The following is a 22,500-nucleotide window of genomic DNA, read 5'->3' as shown; positions in this document are numbered from 1 at the left end:
CGGTCCCGTCCTCCCCCGTCCGGCCCAGAGGAGACCCCAGCCTTCTGTTCGTCAACGCCGGCATGAACCAGGTCAGTTCCGACCCGTGCCGGTCATGTGACTCTGGTCTAATGCCCGTTTCCTGGGGACTGGTTTCAGTTTAAACCCGTCTTCATGTGGACTCTGGTTTCAGTTTAAACCCGTCTTCATGTGGACTCTGGTTTCAGTTTAAACCCGTCTTCATGTGGACTCTGGTTTCAGTTTAAACCCGTCTTCATGTGGACTCTGGTTTCAGTTTAAACCCGTCTTCATGTGGACTCTGGTTTCAGTTTAAACCCGTCTTCATGGGGACTCTGGTTTCAGTTTAAACCCGTCTTCATGTGGACTCTGGTTTCAGTTTAAACCCGTCTTCATGTGGACTCTGGTTTCAGTTTGGTTTCATGGGGAGTTTAAACCCGTCTTCATGTGGACTCTGGTTTCAGTTTAAACCCGTCTTCATGGGGACTCTGGTTTCAGTTTAAACCCGTCTTCATGTGGACTCTGGTTTCAGTTTAAACCCGTCTTCATGGGGACTCTGGTTTCAGTTTAAACCCGTCTTCATGTGGACTCTGGTTTCAGTTTAAACCCGTCTTCATGTGGACTCTGGTTTCAGTTTAAACCCGTCTTCATGACTCTGGGACTCTGGTTTCAGTTTAAACCCGTCTTCATGTGGACTCTGGTTTCAGTTTAAACCCGTCTTCATGGGGACTCTGGTTTCAGTTTAAACCCGTCTTCATGTGGACTCTGGTTTCAGTTTAAACCCGTCTTCATGGGGACTCTGGTTTCAGTTTAAACCCGTCTTCATGGGGACTCTGGTTTCAGTTTAAACCCGTCTTCATGGGGACTCTGGTTTCAGTTTAAACCCGTCTTCATGTGGACTCTGGTTTCAGTTTAAACCCGTCTTCATGACTCTGGGACTCTGGTTTCAGTTTAAACCCGTCTTCATGGGACTCTGGTTTCAGTTTAAACCCGTCTTCATGGGGACTCTGGTTTCAGTTTAAACCCGTCTTCATGTGGACTCTGGTTTCAGTTTAAACTCCCGTCTTCATGGGGACTCTGGTTTCAGTTTAAACCCGTCTTCATGTGGACTCTGGTTTCAGTTTAAACCCGTCTTCATGTGGACTCTGGTTTCAGTTTAAACCCGTCTTCATGTGGACTCTGGTTTCAGTTTAAACCCGTCTTCATGTGGACTCTGGTTTCAGTTTCAGTTTAAACCCGTCTTCATGTGGACTCTGGTTTCAGTTTAAACCCGTCTTCATGGGGACTCTGGTTTCAGTTCATGTGGACTCTGGTTTCAGTTTAAACCCGTCTTCATGTGGACTCTGGTTTCAGTTTAAACCCGTCTTCATGGGGACTCTGGTTTCAGTTTAAACCCGTCTTCATGGGGACTCTGGTTTCAGTTTAAACCCGTCTTCATGTGGACAGTGAGATGGCGTTTCAGTTTAAACCCGTCTTCATGAGAGTGGTCAACAGTCAGAAACCCGTCCGGGACTCTGGTTTCAGTTTAAACACAACGACCTTCATGTGGACGTTGGTTTCGGGACGTCTACCACCACACCTTCTTTGAGATGCTGGGGAACTGGTCTTTTGGAGACTACTTCAAGGTGAGGAGATGCTGGGGAACTGGTCTTTTGGAGACTACTTCAAGGTGAGGAGGAAGGAGGAGGAAGGAGGAAGGAGGAAGGAGGAGGAGGAGGAGGAGGAGGTTTAAACCCTTCATGGGGAAGAGGAGAGAGGTCAAGGAGGAGGAAGGAGGAGGAGGAGGAGGAGGAAGGAGGAGGAAGGAGGAGGAGGAGGAGGAGAGGAGGAACTGGAGGAGGAGGAGGAGGAGGAGGAGGAAGGAGGAGGAGGAGGAGGAGGAGGAGGAGGAGGAAGGAGGAGGAGGAGGAAGAGGAGGGAGGAGGAGGAGGAGGAGGAGGAGGAGGGAGGAAGAAGAAGAAGAAGGAGGAGGAGGAGCTCTGTGTGACATCACTGTAATGTGTTTGTGTCTCACAGGAGGAGGCGTGCTGCATGGCTTGGAGCCTCCTCACAGAGCATTATGGGATACCTGCAGACAGACTGTATGTTTCTTACTTCGCCGGAGACGCTGCGTCCGGTTTACCAGCTGATGAAGAGACTCGTCTCATCTGGTTGGAGATCGGGTAGGTGACACGTTACCTAGACGACGGCTGATTCTGTGACCTGATTGGTTCATGTGTAGAATGAGTTCACATCAGATCTCCTCCTCAGGGTTCCTCCTGCTCGCCTCCTGCCATTCGGCCTGAAGGAGAACTTCTGGGAGATGGGGGACTCGGGCCCCTGTGGGCCCTGCACCGAGATCCACTATGACCATGTGGGAGGCCGAGACGCCGCAGCGCTCGTCAACGCTGACAGTCCTGAAGTGGTGGAGATCTGGAACCTGGTCTTCATGCAGTACAACAGGTTTAACCCGGGCCAGTTTCTGATACATATCAAACCAGTTCAGAACACTGTTTACCATTACCACTGAAGCAGTCAGCTGGTTGTACTGGTCAGCTCCCAGTGTAACGGCTTGTGTTCTGGTGTGTGTGTGTGTCGTGTCAGGGAGGTGGACCACAGTCTGCGGCTGCTTCCCCGGTTCAGTGTGGATACTGGGATGGGACTGGAGAGACTGGTGAGCGTCCTGCAGGGTAAAAGATCAAACTACGACACCGACCTGTTCACCCCGCTGCTCCACGCCATCCACCAGGTATACCAGTACACCACAACACCATAACACCAGTACACCGTTACACCATAACACCAGTACACCGTAACACCAGTACACCGTAACACCAGTACACCATAACACCAGTACACCGTAACACCAGTACACCAGTACACCATAACACCAGTACACCGTAACACCAGTACACCGTAACACCAGTACATCAGTACACCACAGCACCAGTAACACCAGTACATCAGTACACCACAGCACCAGTACACCGTAACACCAGTACACCACAGCACTAGTACACATAACACCAGTACACATAACACCAGTACACATAACACCAGTACACATAACACCAGTACACCATAACACCAGTACACATAACACCAGTACACCAGTACACTATAACACCAGTACACATAACACCAGTACACCAGTACACTATAACACCAGTACACATAACACCAGTACACCAGTACACCATAACACCAGTACACATAACACCAGTACACCACAGCACCAGTACACATAACACCAGTACACATAACACCAGTACACCATAACACCAGTACACCATAACACCAGTACACCACAGCACCAGTACACCGTAACACCAGTACACCACAGCACCAGTACACATAACACCAGTACACATAACACCAGTACACCATAACACCAGTACACCATAACACCGGTATGATGACAGCTCCCTGTTGTCATGGCGATGTGTGCGTCCCCAGAGATCGAGGGTGGACCTGTACGGCGGTAGGACGGGTGTGGCGGACTGGGGGAAGGTGGACATGGCGTACCGAGTGGTGGCCGACCACATCCGCACTTTATCAGTCTGCATCGCTGACGGAGTTCATCCAGGCATGTCGGGAGCAGAGTGAGTCCCCGACCAATCAGCTGTCAGGACACCGTGTGGTCATCTGGTTGTCAGTTTATTGTTTTTATTCATGTATCAGGTTGGTGTTGAGGAGGGTTCTACGGCGGGCGGTCCGGTTCTATGTCGAGGTCCTTCAGGCTCCTCAGGGAGCGCTGGCCAGCCTGGTTCCTACTGTCACCCACATACTGGTAAGATCCATTTCCCATAATGCATCTGACCAATCCAGTTCAGACGTGATCAAACATGGAGTTCAGGAAGTCATCATCACTGGTTCCTCCACAAACAGCCAATCAGATTTGATTCAAACGTTTGATTCTTTCAGATGATCTTCACTTTAAAGAACACAACTCCAGTCTCCAGAACTGTTTTAATAAGAACTAGTGATGACGACATTAAACATGTTTTAAAATAGAACATTAATATTCTGCATGTTTATCACATGTGACTGGTTGGTTGATTTACTGACTGACTGGTTGGTTGGTTGGTTGGTTGGTTGGTTGGTTGGTTGGTTGGTTGGTTGGTTGGTTAGTTGACTGGTTTGTTGGTTGGTTGGTTGGTTGGTTGGTTGGTTGACAGGTTGGTTGATTTACTGACTGACTGACTGACCGGTTGGTTGATTGGTTGACTGGTTGGTTGATTTACTGACTGACTGGTCGGTTGGTTGATTGGTTAGTTGACTGGTTGGTTGGTTGGTTGGTTGGTTGGTTGGTTGGTTGGTTGGTTGGTTGGTTGGTTGGTTGATTGGTTAGTTGACTGGTTGGTTGGTTTATTGGTTGGTTGGTTGACTGGTTGACTGGTTGGTTAATTTACTGACTGACTGGTCGGTTGGTTGATTGGTTAGTTGACTGGTTGGTTGGTTTATTGGTTGGTTGGTTGACTGGTTGACTGGTTGATTGATGATAGATATTTCCCTCTGTGTGCAGGGTGATGTTTATCCAGAGCTGCACAGAGAGGCAGACAGGGTGAGTAACAACAGAAACATGTGAAGCAGTTTTCTATTTGATATTGTATTTATATACATAAATGTAATATTTGTATACATGAATATAAATACTGAGAACATCGATATAAACTCATGAACAGTCAGATAGACGTTGGAGCTTCAAACATCCGTTTCATTAGAGTCCAAAACATCTAAACAGGAAGAGAACATCTGGAACAGGTTTCAGAAACAGGAAGTGGTCATCAGCAGCTGTTGTTCTTTCAGATCATGGACATCATCAACGAGAACGAGGCTCACTTCCTGTCGTCTCTGCAGCAGGGCAGCAGGCTGATCCACCGAACGCTGCAAAGAAAGGACTACAAACATGGAGTCTTCCCGGGTCAGTCCCCCCCTCAGCTACTACGACTCCCATCAGCCACCTGCACAGGCTGCAGGCTGAGGGACTCTGTGTTTATTTGAATCTGATAAACCCTGACGCTTTCAGCCACTTCTCATGGCCTTCTCATGGAGATGCTTTAGATGTGATCATGTGATAGAATCTCTAATCTTTAATATAAAAGTATCTGAAACTTCAGTATTTCATCTTCAGGTAAAACATTTATGTACACCATAACACCAGTACACCGTTACATCAGTACACCATTACACATTACACCATAACACCATTACACCAGTACACCATAACACCAGTACACCATAACACCATTACACCATAACACCAGTACACCATTACATCAGTACACCACAACACCAGTACACAGTACACCAGTACACCATAACACCAGTACACCATTACATCAGTACACAGTACACCAGTACACCATTACATCAGTACACCATAACACCAGTACACAGTACACCAGTACACCATAACACCAGTACACCATTACATCAGTACACCACAACACCAGTACACCATTACATCAGTACACCAGTACACCATAACACCATTACATCAGTACACCATAACACCAGCTGAAGACATTTATGTTTTCATCATATTATTGTAATAACTTTATTTATAAAGCACCAAATCACAACAAGTCAACAATAACAATAAGAGCTATTACCAATAGTTCATAATTAAGCAGCATCAGACTGTGTGTCCTTCAGCCTCGGTGGCCTGGTCTCTGCACAGGGACCTGGGTTTCCCTCTGGACCTGGTGGACCTCATGTTGGAGGAGAGGGGGGTCCAGGTAGACCGTGAGGAGCTGGACCGACTGATGGCAGAGAACCAGAAGGTGAGGTCTCACTCTGATGTGTTTGAATGTGGAAACATCTGAACCGCAACTCCCATGGTGCTCCTGGTTTCAACTGTTGTTGGCTGGTTCATGATGTTTTTAATATGTGATAAATGATAAAAATAAGAAAACAACATCTGTTTTTATTGATGAAACTACAGGGTTGTTACTGTTTGAAGCTTTTATTGTGAAGGGGCTGTATGACTTCCTGTCAAGCAGGTCGAGGGTTTTTTCTCTCTCTCTCTCTCTCTGTGTGTGTGTGTGTGTGTGTGTGTGTGTGTGTGTGTGTGTGTGTGTGTGTGTGTGTGTGTGTGTGTGTGTGTGTGTGTGTGTGTGTGTGTGTGTGTGTGTGTGTGTGTGTGTGTGTGTGTGTGTGTGTGTGTGTGTGTGTGTGTGTGTCTCAGGTGACATCTGTCTCTCTCTCTCTCAGGTGACATCTGTCTCTCTCTCTCTCAGGTGATGTCTGTCTCTCTCTCTCTCAGGTGACATCTGTCTCTCTCTCTCTCAGGTGACATCTGTCTCTCTCTCTCTCAGGTGACATCTCTCTCTCTCTATCTCTCAGGTGACATCTGTCTCTCTCTCTCTCTCAGGTGATGTCTGTCTCTCTCTCTCTCTCAGGTGACGTCTGTCTCTCTCGCTCTCTCTCTCTCTCAGGTGACGTCTGTCTCTCTCTCAGGTGATGTCTGTCTCTCTCTCTCTCAGGTGACGTCTCTCTCAGGTGACGTCTGTCTCTCTCTCTCTCTCTCTCTCTCAGGTGACGTCTGGTCTTCAGTCAGGTGTTCGGTCTCAGGTGATGTTGGACGTCCTCAGCCTTGCAGACCTGCAGCGTCTCGGAGTCCCTCACACTGAGGACAGTCTCAAGTACCAGTACAGACTGGACCAGGACCGATATGGTACCACCTGTCTCTCTGTCAGCTCTACTGTCTCACCTGTGTGATGCTTCATATGGATATGGATACCTTTAATTGTATTCTTTAAATCTACAGAATAATCTAGTATTCTTTAATTCAGAATAATATAGAATAATCTAGTATTCTTTAATTCAGAGTACTACAGAATAATCTAGTATTCTTTTTAATTCAGTATTCTTTAATTAAGTATACAGAATAATCTAGTATTCTTTAATTCAGAGTACTACAGAATAATCTAGTATTCTTTAATTCAGAGTACTACAGAATAATCTAGTATTCTTTCATTCAGAATACTACAATCTTTGTTGTTTTACTTCCAGTGTTCCCAGCATGCCGTGCAACAGTCCTGGCTCTGTATGACGGTCAGACTCTAGTGTCAGAGGTCAGTGAGGGTCAGCGTTGTGGGGTCATCCTGGATCAGACCTGCTTCTACTCTGAGCAGGGGGGGCAGTCACATGACCAGGGCTACTTCACCCGAGACGGATTGCAGGTCAGCTGACCGCTCAGACTGGAAATGCATCATGGGAAGATTACCTGCAGTGTGTCCAGGTGTGGTCTGACTCCAGGCGTGTGTTTTCTGTCACTCAGGAAGTCCTGTACCCTGTGGAGGCAGTGATCCAGGCAGGGGGGTACGTGGTCCATCAGATAACCGCCGCCGACAACCTGAAGACTGGAGACCAGGTCCAGCTACACCTGGACCAGGTAAATAACCAACTACCCATTTTCTAAAGATTGTTGTTAGAGAATCAGCACAACAGTATAGGATGATGTCATCTGCATAAAGATGGACATTACAAGTATGTAAAGATGAATTCAGATAAATAGAAGTGGTCCAAACATGGAGCCTTGTGGGACACCTTTTGGATCGACCTTCTCTGAGACAGTGTCTTATGTTTGGTTGTTTGTTGAGAAGCAGAAATGGTCTCCTTGTGTCCTCTGTCTTTGTCTCACAGGTCCACAGATTGTCCTGTATGGTGAATCACACAGCAACTCACATCCTGAACTTTGCCCTGAGGAAAGTTCTGGGTCGCTCAGTTCAGCAGAGAGGATCTCATGTGTCAGCTGATCGGCTTCGCTTCGACTTCAGTGTCAAGGTCAAACAGCCAAACACTCACTACCTCACTGACTCAAAGGGTGTGAACATGTTCAGACGGCTTAGATATCCAGCACCAGAACCAGAACCCACCTCTTTTTTGTCTGCTTCAAATCCAAAGTGTCTTTTCTTTGAGGTAACTCTGTCCCGTCTCGTCATTGAGTTGGTAAACAGACAGACTGTGTTGACATGAGACGGTGTATACCTCATTCATTGTGTATATATTCACTGTATATTCACTGAATACAGTATTTACTCTATTCATCTACAGAATACATTCACCTGTACATATTCAGGTAAATACACACAGTATTCACTGTATGTATTTATATGTTCACTGTATTTTTCTGTATTTATTATTTGTCTTCAGCGATCACTGGACATCTCTGAGCTGCAGCAGGTAGACAGGTGTGTTAATGACATCATCTCAGCCAATCAGATCGTCCACAGCCAGGAGCTTCCTCTGCAGGAGGCCAAGAGGATCCACGGACTGAGGACAGTGGACGAGGTGACGCTGTCTCACTGCCTGTCTCACTGTCTGTCTCACTGTCTGTCTCACTGCCTGTCTCACTGTCTGTCTCACTGTCTGTCTCACTGTCTGTCTCACTGTCTGTCTCACTGTCTGTCTCACTGCCTGTCTCACTGTCTGTCTCACTGTCTGTCTCACTGCCTGGCTCACTGTCTCACTGTCTGTCTCACTGCCTGGCTCACTGTCTCACTGTCTGTCTCACTGCCTGTCTCACTGTCTTACTGTCTGTCTGCAGGTGTACTGACTGTCTCTCTGTCTTCCTGTCTCTCTCTCTACCTGTCTGTCTGAAGATGTATCCGGACCCTGTTCGGGTGGTGTCCTTGGCGGCGGCGGTCTCTGAACTGTTGGATGATGAGACGGACAGAGACACGTCTGTGGAGCTCTGCTGCGGGACGTAAGACTGAAACTCACCTGTTCACCTGTTCACCTGTTCACCTGTTCACTCGCAGGCCGTAGTACTATACTGTTATTATACTACTAGTCTGTCAGATACACGTGTAGTACTATACTGTTATTATACTACTAGTCTGTCAGATACACGTGTAGTACTATACTGTTATTATACTACTAGTCTGTCAGATACACGTGTAGTACTATACTGTTATTATACTACTAGTCTGTCAGATACTACTAGTGTAGTACTATACTGTTATTATACTACTAGTCTGTCAGATACACGTGTAGTACTATACTGTTATTATACTACTAGTCTGTCAGATACACGTGTAGTACTATACTGTTATTATACTACTAGTCTGTCAGATACACGTGTAGTACCTCATGTACAGATATGTCACACTGACGGTTAGAATTCCTTTTTAATATCTAAAACTCAAATCTGACTAATAATGAAAGTTACATTTAGTTATTTCACGTATCTGTAATTAAACTTTTTCCATTTAATTTTGATTAATCGATTTGATTGAATAAACCTTTAACATTGTCACTAGTGATAAATTAACTGTAGATCTCTTTAATGAGAACTTAATGACTCTGTGACTCATACTGGTCATGTGGTCTCTAACTGGTCATGTGGTCTCTGTGGTCTGTGTTCAGTCACCTGCTGCAGACCGGAGCCATCGAGGATCTGCTGGTCGTCTCTGAGAGACAGATGGTCAAAGGAATCAGTCGCATCATCGCTGTGACGGGACTGGAGGCAAAGCGGGTCAGTGACCAACATCAGCCACGTTTCATCTGTGTGTCCAGAACAGACATAAGAAGAGGACGTCGTCATGGTGACGTCTCTCATTAGCTTAACGTTTTGAAGCCTCTAGTTTGGTGTTTTATCCGTCGCCATCTTGTTTTTCTGCAGCCAATGAACAGGAAGTGACCATATATGGAGTGAGGAGGAGTGAGGTAGAGACGCCGTATACGTCTCTGGTGTCGACCTGTCAATCAGTGTGTAGCCCCGCCCTAAAGCATCCCCTGCTTTATGGTCTGTTTTTTTTAACACTTTATTTTTTGTTGCTTTTTCCATCATCGATAGATCATGTAATGTAATGTAATGTAATGTAATCACATACATACCAAAGGGAAGGAAAACAAAGACAAAACAAACAAAACAAACCCAAAAACAAAAGGGCTCCGGATCGCTGTTCCTTCAAAAGCATTACAAGTCTTGAGATATATTCAGGGTTTTATCCGTCTTATCGTTGAGATGTTAACATTGTCCATTTCTCCCCGTTCTCGTGACATCGCTCCTCTTGGGATCTTATCCTGTGAGTTCTCAGTTCCATATCATATATTTCATTCACAATTAACAGCCCACCATCTTGTGATGGTGGTTCTTCCTTGTGCCATCTCTTTGTGATAGCCTTCTTACAAGCTGCTAACAAGATTTTCAGCAGATACCTGTCTTCTCTTAGCACAATATCTCCGGTCACATTACCAAAGTAAAGCAGCATACATGACTTAGGTATTTCATATCCCAGAATTTTGACAGTAACCATATGGACATTTCCCCAAAACTGTACAATTTTAGGACATAACCAAAATACATGAGAATGATCTACATTTACTGCCCCACATTTCCTCCAACATGGTTGAGCAATAGACAGATATTTGCTCTTGATTTGGGGGGGGATAAAGAATCTAATGACATTCTTCCAACAATGTTCTCTCCAAGTTCGCGAGGATGTTGAGGACTGTTGTGTCCTCCAAATATAGAGCCATTCATCTGTTGTAATATTCACATCAAGTTCTTTTTCCCATTTCAGTTTTACATAAGATGTTGTATTTCCTAAACTGTCCATCAAATGTTGATATAAGGTGGATATGATTCTGTATTTCTTCGAGTTGTAAACTCCAATTACGGTTCTGATTATTCCATTTTTATCCAAGTTAATATTGTGCTTTATTTCTCTGTCAAAGAAGTCCCTTAATTGCATATATCTGAAGTGGTCTTGATTATTTAGTGAATACTTGTCTTTAAGCTCCTGAAAACTCACAACATTCCCATCTTTAATAACATATTGCTGTTATTCCATACGGTATCCACTGTTTGAACCTCAGATCAAGTGTACCCGGGATAAAATGCCTGTCGTAGGCTATCCATCGAAGAAGCCTGAGCTCCTCTTCTAATCTGTATTTTCGTACCAGTTTAAAGCACATCTCCAGCGTAAATCGGGTGATAGCATCCATCTGTTCAAGTAACTCTTTGGCTATATTTCTGTCCCCAATAAGGCTTTGAATTTCCCTTCCTTCTACAAATCGTTCTAGGTTTTTCCATTTTGCTTCATCATTTTTGGTACACCAGTAAATACTGGTCTAACTTGTGCTGCATGGAAATATTCCCCCTTTATGTTTCCCAATCTGGTGTTTCGTATTTGACTCTTGGCCTTTGGCCATTCCATATAAACCTTGATATAGTTTTATCCCAGGCTCTAAATTGTTTCTCAGGGATCTCGATTGGTAGTGACTGAAAGAAATAAAGGAGTCTTGGAAGGATGTCTATTCGTGAACTGAGATCCAGTGGAAGAACAGCCCACCTCTCCATATCACTCCTAATGTCCTGATCCACTTTGATATAATACGCTCTATATAGATTATCAATACCTTTTGTTATTTTAATCCCGAGATATGTCATAGTTTTGGAATTCCAATTTAAGTTAAGTGTTTGTCGTAGGGTTTGGGATGGTTTGTAATTCAGTGTTAAAATCTCTGTTTTTGACAAATTTAATTTATACCCAGAGTAAGAGCCGAACATTTCAAGTAGGTTGATTAATGTGGGGAGGCATGTGTCTGGGTCCTCTAAATAACAAATTACGTCATCGGCAAAAAGCCCAATGATGTGTTCTTCATTCCTGACCTTTATCCCTTTAAGGTCCTTATTCTGCCTCATTGCTTAAATATTGCGAATAAGGTCGGTGAAAGACAACATCCCTGCCTGGTAGATCGTTCTAATACTATCAGTCAGACTCCATCTATTTTTATCCTTGCTGTTGGGTTTTGATAAAGTGTTCTAATACATTGAATCGCTTTTTCATTTAGTCCAAATTTCTCAAGTACCTGATACAGAAATGACCAGTTTACACTGTCAAATGCCTTTTCTGCATCAGGACTTATCAGGGCTGCACTGATAGTTTTGCTGTTGATATGTTCAATTATATGTAGGGTTCTCCTTATGTTGTCTTGGGTTTGACGTCCCTTGATGAAGCCGGTCTGGTCTTCCTCTATAATGTCATTCATAAAGTCTTCATACCTTTTTGCAATAATCGAGGTATATAGTTTATAATCTATGTTAAGTATTGATATGGCTCTGTAGCCAGAGCAGATATCACTGTTATTACAGCTTCCTTCCAGGATGGTGGGAGTTTACCACGGTCAAGCGTATAGTTAAATGAACGTTCTGTACCACTCCGCTGGTAGAGCGTCACTGCCAGGGCATGTGTTTGTTTTCAGTCGACCCATGGCTTTCTCTATTCCTAGTTTGTGATGGGTGAAGTCAGAAGGTCATTCTGCTCTTTCCCAATTGCTGGTAGGTGGAGCGTCTCTAGAAAAGCTCTAATCTGATCAGCGTCAGCGGATGGAGGTTGACTATACAAATTTTGATAATAGTTCCTGAAGATGGTTTCAATGTCTTTGGGTTCAGAGGATACCTGATTTGTGACAGTATCCCTTATCTTATGAATGGTCCTATCTGCCTGTTGTTTTTTACAGTCTTTTTGCCAGTAATTTATTTGCTTTGGGTCCCACTTCATAGTAGGACTGTTTAAGAAATCTTGTTTTTTTTTTCTATGTCAGAGGTTAATAGTTTATCTATATTGTCTCTAATTTCTTTAATTTTTGGTAGCAATGTCGAGTCTCGAGTATTTTTGTGTTGTTTTTCAATTTCCAGTCATTTGTCCTTTTCCTTCCTGTATGCTGCTTCTTTAGATTTCTTGATAGATGCCGTCGTCACAATGAGTTTCCCTCTCATAACTGCTTTAAGAGCATCCCACAAGATTACAGCATTGACCTCTCCGTTGTCGTTTTCTTTTTGATATGTTATAATCTCTTTTTTGATCTCCTCAACAACAGATTTAATATTTAGTAATCCAACGTTTAACCTCCATAACGTCTTTTTCTCCTGTGGTTTTAGTTTGACTTTAAGATAAACTGCACAGTGGTCCCACACGTCTGCTGCTTCGATTTTACACTCCATAACTCTGTATATGTCCTTTTTATTCATAAAACAATTGTCAATTCTGGCATAACTTTCATTAGGTGCTGAGTAGTGAGTATAGTCCCTTTTAGAGATGAAGCTCCCTCCAAATATCAACTATCCCAAATTCTTTAAATAAGGTCTTGATCATTTTTGTGACATGGTTGGTATTTTTCCTATTGTTTGTTGTGTCTAGACTACTATTCATGACAATATTAAAGTCACCTCCACATATTAGTACTCCCTCCATTTCAGGATAATATTGTCCAGTAGTTTTAAAGAAGGGCTTTCACTGTTGGGTGGGGCGTAAACATTGACCAATGTTACTTCTTCGTTTTCCAGTTTTCCTTTCACAATAATATATCTGCCTTCTTTATCATTGATTTCTTTAATACATTCGAATTTCACCGAGTTAGAGAGTAGTATAGCCACACCTCTTCAACCCTGGTGGATGAACTATAAAATGTATTTGCATAGCCAACTTCTTAAGCTTCTCATGTTCCTGCCTAGACAAGTGTCTCCTGTAGATATATAATCTGTACCTTATCCTTCCTTCATTCTGTCATTATTTCCCGTCGTTTAACAGGGTTGTTTAAACCGTTCACATTCAACGACAGTATCTGAATATTATTCTCTATCATTTGTGTTTATGAAGTCGAGTTGCAATCCGTACCCAAACAAGAGAAAGGAACATGAACCATGGAAAAACAACCGAACACAGAACAGTGTGACTTCAGAGAGAGAAGATGCTACTTGCCATTCCTTGTGTTCCCTGTTTGTGCAGATTTACATTGATAGGAGGTACTTTTAAAAACGGACTCTGAGGAGCTCACCACTACACGTCCATCTTGTTGTAGCGCCACCAGAAGTCTCCTTTATGGTCTGTTTGACTGTAAATGGAGCATCATTTACTAAATGAACATCATGCTGTATTGAAGAAGACTTGAAACTAGAGATTGAGACCATAAACTCATGTTTACAATGTTTACTGAGGGAATAAATCAAGAGAGAAGTAGAGTCATTTTCTCATAGACTTCTATACAACCAGAGGAGTCGCCCCCTGGTGGACAGCAGAGAGAATGCAGCTTTAACACAGGAAGCTCTGACTTCACTTTAAAGAAACAGAGGTTGATCACTGGTCCAGCACAGAGACGTCCAGTAGCATGGTTAGCCTAGCTTAGCAGCTGCATGTATTAACGTCCTTAGTGTTTGAATTCTCAGTCTTTTGATTGGGTTCATGGTTATTATTAATACATTCGGTCATAATTATCTCTGGTATTCCACCAGGATCCAGCTGAGGGACGCTTCTTTTCCCTGTTTTTGTTTAATGGTCTTTCATAAATCTGTTGTAATTGTCTGTAGCTACACATTATTCTAATTCTTATCAAGCTAATATTCAAAGCTCTGATCATTGATTTATTGAATGAATGTTGTTGAATATTTCAGTTAGTTTTGATTGGTCGGTTCAGGTCTGATGTTCTTGCCTTCAGGCTCGGGAGGAGGGTCAGGTGTTGTTCCAGGAGGTGGACTCTCTGTCAGCCAGACTGACAGGCTCCGCCCCCTCCAGCCTAGACGCCGCCCAGCGTCTAGCCAAGGAGGTCGGCGTCCTCTCTGATGTGAGTATATTACCCATGATGCACTGCAGCCTCTGAGATGACAAAGGTGTCCCGTGTACCTGTTCAGTGACGGAGTGTTGTTTGTCCCTGTGCTGTGTCTGTCAGGCTGTAGCTAACACCCCCATCCCTCAGTGGCAGCGCAGAGATCTGCAGAGTCGACTCCGAGCTCTGCAGAGGACCAGCAACACCTGCGTCGGGAAGCTGGAGGCCAGACAGGTGAACACACACCTGAGACTCACCGGAGACATGTGATACAAAGTGTTTGACCTCAGGTGCATCTGTGTCCTTCCTCTGACTGTTTTCCCATCATGCTTTGCACAGGCTGCAGTCAAAGCTCAGGCTCTGCTGGAGAAGAACGGCAGGAAGGACCTGCAGGTGGATTGTGTGGAGACGGACTCTCTGTCGGTAAGATCAATCAACCTGATCGATAGTTCTCAATGAACGTCTTTGCTTTGACTTTGTATGATGTGTTTGGTTTGAGCACTTTGATGACATCACACACCTGTCCACACCTGTCCTGCTGTCTCCGGTCAGGTTCTGATGAAGACGGTGAATCAGCTGAGCGCTGCAGCTCCTAACAGCCACGTGATGCTGCTCGCTCACCAAAGGCATTCTGGGAAGATTCTGTGTGCCTGTCAGGTCCCTAAGGTAACGATGACACACCTGTCAATGACATGGCAGGGGGCGGGGCTTCACTAGAAGCGTCTTATTGGCTCTTCTTTCCCTCCTCAGGACTCGGCGTCCCTCTCGGCATCTGATTGGGCGGCGGCGGTGTGTCGTCACCTCGGGGGCAGCGCCGGTGGCTCAGTGCTGGTTGCCAAGGGAACAGGAAGCAGCGGTGACATCACTGAGGCTCTGAGGTGGGCGGAGGAGTTTGCTCGCCAGGAAACACAACGATGATGTCATAAAGGGAGAGATGACCTCACAGCACACAGTTTGCTGCTGTCTGTTAGCATGCTAACGATTAGCTCTATGTAAACACAGTATTTAAATACTGTTAGCATGCTAATGGTTAGCTTCCTTAAGTGTGTGCTGCTTTTGAACCGAAATACATCAGGAACTCCTGATGAACACTGTTTATAACTCGTCTGATTCTACTTCCTGTAACTAAAGGTACAGGTGACTGTAAGCCCCGCCCTAAGCTGCAGTTAGGCTCTTCTCATTGGATGACACAGATGTGAAGGTTTATTATTTATAAATGATATTTTATACATCTATACTTTGTTTTGTTTTACAATAAATCACTGTTCAGACTCACTTATTTATTGTCTTTATTTTTATTAAGGCAGTAATAACAGTTCTATAACAAGGTTAACAGATTGTTATTACTATTAAGGCATCAGAAAACAAAGACTCAAGGACCATTCTGACCAACCAGAACCCAGCATTCATCGTATAATCAGTTCATAAACATTACAGGTTTATGAGCGACTATAATGTAGTTGTTAGTGTTTGTATATAAACAGATAGTTAATGATATATAATATAAACTGTCATTACTATAACTACATTATAGGCTGTAATAAACCATTGACACATATTGATTATAGATGATCAATAACTTGGATTATCATGTTAAACCATCCCTCTCCCTCATGATTACTATTCAACATTCACCACAGGGACGACAGTTCTGTCGATCCGGATCAGGGTGGTCCTGGTTCCTCAGAGCATAGACACGTTCAGCCACTGAGGAGAACCACATTCATGTTAAACCATCTCTGGACATGTTCTACTGTGGAACAACTTTAAATACATTTTCATGTTGAGTTCTGTGTTTAAAGCCAGTTTTCAAATCATCTACGTCCTCTATAGTCTAACAGTGTGAAACCATACCAGAGGGCCTCCAGAGGGCCCCACAGCCTCTAGGGGCCCCTCTGGAGGCCCTCTAGAGGCTGTGGGACCCAGTCATGAGTTTAACATTCAAACTGAAGCTTCTTACCTCCATCATGGTGAACTCAACAGTTCCTGAGTTATCTTTGTCCAGCATCTCGAACATGTCTGTGGAGAGAAAACATCAACATCATCACCATCATCACCACCACCATCATCATCACCATCATCACCACATCACATTACATTACAGTCATGTAGCAGACGCTTTTATCCAAAGCGACTTACAGGAAGTGTATTCAACATAGGTATTCAAGAGAACTACTAGTCACCAGAAGTCATCAGTGCATCTCCTTTCTTAAACAAGCATCTTAAAGCATAAACCAGAGCAAAAGTATAGAAACAAACTAATATGATACAATAATAAGAGGAAGGCTCAGGTAGTACTTCTTTATCAGGTAGTACTTCTTTATCAGGTAGTACTTCTTTATCAGTAGTACTTCTTTATCAGGTAGTACTTCTTTATCAGTAGTACTTCTTTATCAGGTAGTACTTCTTTATCTTTATCAGTAGTACTTCTTTATCAGGTAGTACTTCTTTATCAGTAGTACTTCTTTATCAGGTAGTACTTCTTTATCAGTAGTACTTCTTTATCAGGTAGTACTTCTTTATTTACTTCTTTATCAGGTAGTACTTCTTGAAGAGGTGAGGTTAAAGATGGGCAGTGACTCTGCTGTCCTGAGGTCAGTGGGGAGTTCATTCCTCCACTGAGGGGTCAGGACAGGAAGAAGCTGTGACCGGGTGGATCGGCTGCAGGGACCTCTGAGCGACGGGGCAACCAGTCACCCCGAGGCAGCAGAGAGGAGTGGGGGGGGGGGGGTGTAGGGCTTCATGGCCTGGAGATAGGAAGGAGCTGTTCCTCTCACTGCCCTGTAGGCACCAGAGTCTGTAGCTGGATGCTCCTACAGGGAGCCAGTGTAGAGAACGGAGGAGGGGAGTTGTGTGGGAGAACTTGGGTCATTGAACACCAGACGAGCTGCAGCTTTCTGGACGAGCTCCAGAGGTCTGATGGCCGACGCCGGGGCTCCGGCAAGTCACCATCACCATCATCATCATCACCACCACCATCATGATGAAGATCCAGTCTCAGAGGACTACTAGAACTTACTGAACATGGTCTCCAGACGAACCAAACAGCTCACAAAGTTGTCGAAGTCGATGGTGAGAGCCGGGTCACTGTAACGAGCCACCAGGACCTGATGGAGCGGGTTGTTCAGACTGAAACCTGGAACCGACACACGAGGTCAGAGGTAACATCGGTCAGTTAACCACATTGGAATACTGTAAAAATTCAGTGGTATACTTCAAAACACATATACTAATTATCCAACTGCAATAGTTGTCCACATATTTAAAGTGTGTTGAACAGATAAATATTACATATAGTTATTTATGTGTACTTGTACTGTTTATATATTAAAGTATTATGTTGGTTTGATAACATAAGTCACATCTTCATTCAACACTTCAATGAGCAAGAACTTCAATAATATAACAAAACAAAATATTAACATGTATACTATGTGTAAATATTTTGTGAGTTTACAAAAGTACAATCATTGGTGATGAAGTGATGAAGAGGATGAAGAGATGAAGAGGATGAAGTGATTAAGAGGATGAAGAGATGAAGAGGATGAAGAGATGAAGAGGATGAAGAGGATGAAGTGATGAAGAGGATGAAGTGATGAAGAGGATGAAGTGATGAAGAGGATGAAGAGGATGAAGTGATTAAGAGGATGAAGTGATGAAGAGGATGAAGTGATGAAGAGGATGAAGTGATGAAGAGGATGAAGAGGATGAAGTGATTAAGAGGATGAAGAGATGAAGTGATGAAGAGATGAAGTGATGAAGAGTGTTTGGTGTTCTACCTGCGTCCTCCACAGCCATCCTCATCTCAGTGGAGCTCATCGTCCCTGAGTTGTCCACGTCCTTCTGACGGTAGATTTTCTGTCACACAGAGAACAGACTTGATAAAGATCTGGTTCCTGGAGGATTTACAGCACCCTGGTCTAGGTTCAGTCCGCTCTAGTCCACATGGAACAGAAGCCAGGTTCTGGATCTGACACTCACCAGGTAGGTCTCGATTTTGGTCCACAGCACTTTGAACTCCACCAGACCCAGTTTACCGCTGCCGTCTTTCTGCAGCAGCAGTTCAGGAAGTGACACACATCTGTATTATTTTACCCATCAGCCACTGGGGCAGCTGTCTGTAATGTGGAGGGTTTATGTCTCATACCAGTTCTCACCTGAACCAGAACTACAAACTACAACTTATTCATGCTGAACAACAATTATGTTCATCTATTTATGAATCATCTGCTCTTTAACATGAATATTTTTATATGAAACATTCTGATGTTCAGGTCTTCACTAACGTGACCTCTGACCTCTGAGGTGGAAGGATACGTCCAGCATGTTGATCATGTTGCGACACGTTGAGAGGCTGAAGCCATCAGTCTTGATGTCAGAACCTTTTAGAAACAAAACAGGTAAACGCTGTTCACACCTGAGGATAAACCTCAACCCGTTCACACCTGAGGATTCAACACGTTCACACCTGAGGATAAACCTCAACCCGTTCACACCTGAGGATAAACCTCAACCCGTTCACACCTGAGGATAAACCTGAACCTGAAGTTAAAAAAGTTTTCCTTGATTCTCACGTTTGGTCACCACTCTGTTGAGAATCTTCTGCAGCTCGAAGGTGGAGATCTCACAGTCCTGCAGCACAGATTCAGTTATAAATCTGGTATTTTTTTTTTTTATATATATATATATATATATATATATACATATATACACATATATACACACACACAAACGTATATATTAAATATATGAAGTGATGAGAGCGGCTCACCGCTCCCGCCAGCTGTCCAAACAGTCCTCTGAACCGATCGTCCACATCGTCTTCATCGATCTCAATCTGAAACCAGGGTTCCTTTGTTATTTCTCCAAACAGTGAGACGTTCATGAGTCAAAGTTCTGAAGTCAAGTCTCACCTTCTCCACTCTGGACTCAATGGGGTCATCCAGCTCTCTGCAGGAACAAACACATCGGCTTTAGAGGAAAACTGTCTCCATGGTAGAGACTCTACCGGACAGAGTTCTTATCTAGAGTGAAAAACACCGGCAGCTGTTTCTAGAGATGATGAGATATCTGTAGTTCTTCTTCATTCCAGCGACGTCGTTGGAATGAAGAAGAACTACAGACATCTTCTTCAGCTTTAGTAGCTGTGAGTCATGAGGTCACTAAAAACCCAGACATGTTGTTTCCAGCAGTGAAAATGGCTGCTATTCAGATCTTCGGGTAAATGTTCTCCGTCTGAAGAAGGAGAAAACATTTCATATCCAACTCTGTGAATTAAGGATTTAGTTTTTACTCAGTAGGTTCGGCTCTCAGCAGATTTCCTGAGCTTCTTCACAGGTCACAGTTTGGTTGAACTTACTGGAACTCAGCCTGTTTCTCGGAGAAGACGCGGACACAGAAGTCTCCGTTCTTCTGCGGCTCGAAGGTGGACGGTAAGATCAGGTACTCCCCGGTGGCAGACAGAACCGGCTGCAGACTTCTCGCAGGTTGATGAAGGTCTCAGAGCGAGCAGCCATGGCGTTACGCATGAAGAAGTTCCTGTTCAGGTGGATGTTCCTCTGACCGGAGAACTGACGGAGACACAACGGGGGACACGTCAGACGGAATGCATCTCTGCTAAACAATGAAAGGATGAGCAACAAACGCTGAGCAGCAGGAAGTGAGGCGGTGATGGTCTTCTTACCTCCTCAGGAACCTGGAACAGAAGACAGAAGAAGAGTTAAACCAAGAGGATTCTGAAACAGATCTTCATGAAACATGGACCAAAGAGGAGGAACGGGTACTCGTCTCTGTGCTCACAGACTATAAACAAACGACCTCGGCTGGACCTGAACCGTGGTTTAGACCACTGCCTCCCTGAGACCACCGTTATACGACTCAATGATCAACTTCTGATGAGAAGAGTCTACTGATTCTGAATCAGCCCAGAGATCCACTTCCTGTTTCCTCTCTGAGTGTTTAGAAAACACAAATATTTAATTTCCTCCTGGACCGGCTGATCCTAGACCAGTTGATCCTGGGCCGGCTGATCCTAGACCAGTTGATCCTGGACTGTCTGATCCTAAACCAGTTGATCCTGGACCGGCTGATTTTAAACCAGTGGCACCGAAAACATGTGTGTCCTGCAGTGTTTTGCAGCACTTCTCGTCTCTGACTGAACCGTTTCAACCGGATCTTAGGAGTCAAATCTCAAGAACTAGTCTGGGAGGCAGATTTGAGTAGTTCTTCCTCATCAGTGGATCGACATCCAGAGACCAAACCCACAACCGGTCTCACCTCGTAGATGGCGAATCCCACCGTGTGCATGTCTTCTCCAATCTTCCTCATCTTTCTGCGGTTCTTCTGGATCAGACCGACCACGATGCTGCAGCCGTTCTCTCCATCGTCCGGGTCGTCGTCCTCCTCGTCCAGCTTGATCACAAACTGAGGGTTCGTCCAGAACGTGTCTGCGGTTTGAAAACAGAAGCATTGAGATAAAATTGTCCGTGACCGTAGAGCACTAAACGCTCCTCACTGTCTGACAGGATCACTCACTAGGAAAGTTCTTGCAGCCTCCGGCGGTGGATCCTCTCCTCCAGCTGCCATCGAACTTGGACAGAGACCACCTGGTGACGGAGTCGTCGCTCAGAGCGTCGGGCGTCAGGTTACAGATCTCCAACCGCGAGTAATGTCGCAGGAAGTCATCGAAAGACATCCTGGAAGACAGAGCAGAGGGTTTGTACTCCCCACACGGCGCCTGATGATGAGTTCAGGTAGTTTGGAGATAAAACAGTTTTACCAGAACTCTCCGTCTTCGGAGCGATGACTCAGACGCTCTCTGTCCTCGTCGCTGATCTGACGCCACTGAGCCGAGCTGTCAGGACAGGAAACAGTTGAAAGATCTGTCAATGCATTTTACTAGAAACTAAACAGATATGTAGTGTGACACTGAACTCCCCTCAGACGAAACCAAGACAACAGCAGCCTTCATCATCATCATCATCATCATCATCATCATCATCATCATCATCATCACAACCATCATCATCACAACCATCACCATCATCATCATCACCATCATCACCACCATCATCACCATCATCATCATCATCACCATCATCACCATCACCACCATCACCATCACCATCATCACCACCATCATCACCATCATCATCATCATCACCATCATCACCATCATCATCACCATCATCATCACCATCATCATCATCATCACCATCATCATCACCATCATCATCACCATCACCACCATCATCACCATCATCATCACCATCACCATCATCATCATCACCATCACCATCATCATCATCATCACAACCATCATCATCATCACCACCATCATCACCATCATCACCACCATCATCATCATCATCATCACCACCATCATCATCACCATCATCATCATCACCATCACCATCACCATCATCATCATCATCACAACCATCATCATCATCACCATCACAACCATCATCATCATCATCACCATCATCACCACCATCATCATCATCATCATCATCACCATCATCATCACAACCATCATCATCATCATCACCATCATCATCACCATCATCATCATCATCATCATCATCATCATCATCATCATCATCATCATCACCATCATCATCACAACCATCATCATCATCACCATCACCACCATCATCATCATCATCATCATCATCATCATCATCATCACCATCATCATCATCATCATCATCATCATCATCACAACCATCATCATCATCATCATCACCACCATCATCATCATCACCATCATCATCATCACCATCATCATCATCACCATCATCATCATCACCATCATCATCATCACCATCATCACACCATCACAACCATCATCATCATCACCACCATCATCATCATCATCATCATCATCACCATCATCATCACAACCATCATCATCATCATCATCATCACCACCATCATCATCATCACCATCATAATCACAACCAT

General features: G+C 44.3%; 2 protein-coding genes across 3 annotated transcripts in view; one reads left to right on the top strand and one right to left on the bottom strand.

Moving 5' to 3' along the window:
* Nucleotides 1-15,804, top strand: part of aars2 (alanyl-tRNA synthetase 2, mitochondrial (putative)) — a 16,142-nt gene extending 338 nt beyond the window's left edge. Inside the window, exons 1-21 of one of the 2 annotated variants that reach the window (XM_054604014.1) lie at nucleotides 1-71; nucleotides 2,014-2,159; nucleotides 2,248-2,439; nucleotides 2,581-2,725; nucleotides 3,433-3,578; nucleotides 3,658-3,766; nucleotides 4,502-4,540; nucleotides 4,786-4,900; nucleotides 5,635-5,762; nucleotides 6,517-6,655; nucleotides 6,994-7,163; nucleotides 7,262-7,375; nucleotides 7,627-7,767; nucleotides 8,137-8,274; nucleotides 8,586-8,689; nucleotides 9,352-9,460; nucleotides 14,428-14,553; nucleotides 14,659-14,769; nucleotides 14,875-14,958; nucleotides 15,088-15,201; nucleotides 15,286-15,804. The exon at nucleotides 1-71 is cut by the window's left edge and continues 338 nt beyond it. In XM_054604014.1, the coding sequence (XP_054459989.1) occupies nucleotides 1-71; nucleotides 2,014-2,159; nucleotides 2,248-2,439; nucleotides 2,581-2,725; nucleotides 3,433-3,578; nucleotides 3,658-3,766; nucleotides 4,502-4,540; nucleotides 4,786-4,900; nucleotides 5,635-5,762; nucleotides 6,517-6,655; nucleotides 6,994-7,163; nucleotides 7,262-7,375; nucleotides 7,627-7,767; nucleotides 8,137-8,274; nucleotides 8,586-8,689; nucleotides 9,352-9,460; nucleotides 14,428-14,553; nucleotides 14,659-14,769; nucleotides 14,875-14,958; nucleotides 15,088-15,201; nucleotides 15,286-15,453 (2,609 nt within the window). In that variant the 3' untranslated portion in view covers nucleotides 15,454-15,804. The remainder of the gene's footprint in view (nucleotides 72-2,013; nucleotides 2,160-2,247; nucleotides 2,440-2,580; nucleotides 2,726-3,432; nucleotides 3,579-3,657; nucleotides 3,767-4,501; nucleotides 4,541-4,785; nucleotides 4,901-5,634; nucleotides 5,763-6,516; nucleotides 6,656-6,993; nucleotides 7,164-7,261; nucleotides 7,376-7,626; nucleotides 7,768-8,136; nucleotides 8,275-8,585; nucleotides 8,690-9,351; nucleotides 9,461-14,427; nucleotides 14,554-14,658; nucleotides 14,770-14,874; nucleotides 14,959-15,087; nucleotides 15,202-15,285) is intronic. The other variant, XM_054604015.1, reaches the window with a different exon arrangement.
* Nucleotides 15,805-15,813: 9 nt separating this feature from the next.
* The window catches only part of LOC129095538 (calpain-2 catalytic subunit-like), a 13,692-nt gene continuing 7,005 nt past the window's right edge, over nucleotides 15,814-22,500 (bottom strand). Inside the window, 15 exon segments of the mRNA XM_054604019.1 lie at nucleotides 15,814-16,242; nucleotides 16,496-16,554; nucleotides 17,555-17,671; nucleotides 18,315-18,393; nucleotides 18,517-18,585; nucleotides 18,853-18,917; nucleotides 19,110-19,167; nucleotides 19,307-19,372; nucleotides 19,449-19,485; nucleotides 19,895-19,982; nucleotides 19,985-20,105; nucleotides 20,219-20,230; nucleotides 20,812-20,981; nucleotides 21,070-21,230; nucleotides 21,314-21,388. Of these exon segments, the coding sequence (XP_054459994.1) occupies nucleotides 16,219-16,242; nucleotides 16,496-16,554; nucleotides 17,555-17,671; nucleotides 18,315-18,393; nucleotides 18,517-18,585; nucleotides 18,853-18,917; nucleotides 19,110-19,167; nucleotides 19,307-19,372; nucleotides 19,449-19,485; nucleotides 19,895-19,982; nucleotides 19,985-20,105; nucleotides 20,219-20,230; nucleotides 20,812-20,981; nucleotides 21,070-21,230; nucleotides 21,314-21,388 (1,201 nt within the window). The 3' untranslated portion in view covers nucleotides 15,814-16,218.

The sequence above is a fragment of the Anoplopoma fimbria genome, chromosome 9 (genome assembly GCF_027596085.1).
Source record: "Anoplopoma fimbria isolate UVic2021 breed Golden Eagle Sablefish chromosome 9, Afim_UVic_2022, whole genome shotgun sequence".
Lineage (NCBI taxonomy): Eukaryota > Metazoa > Chordata > Actinopteri > Perciformes > Anoplopomatidae > Anoplopoma > Anoplopoma fimbria.
Note: the sequence above shows the minus strand (reverse complement) of the source record. Positions and strands in the feature narration are given on the sequence as shown.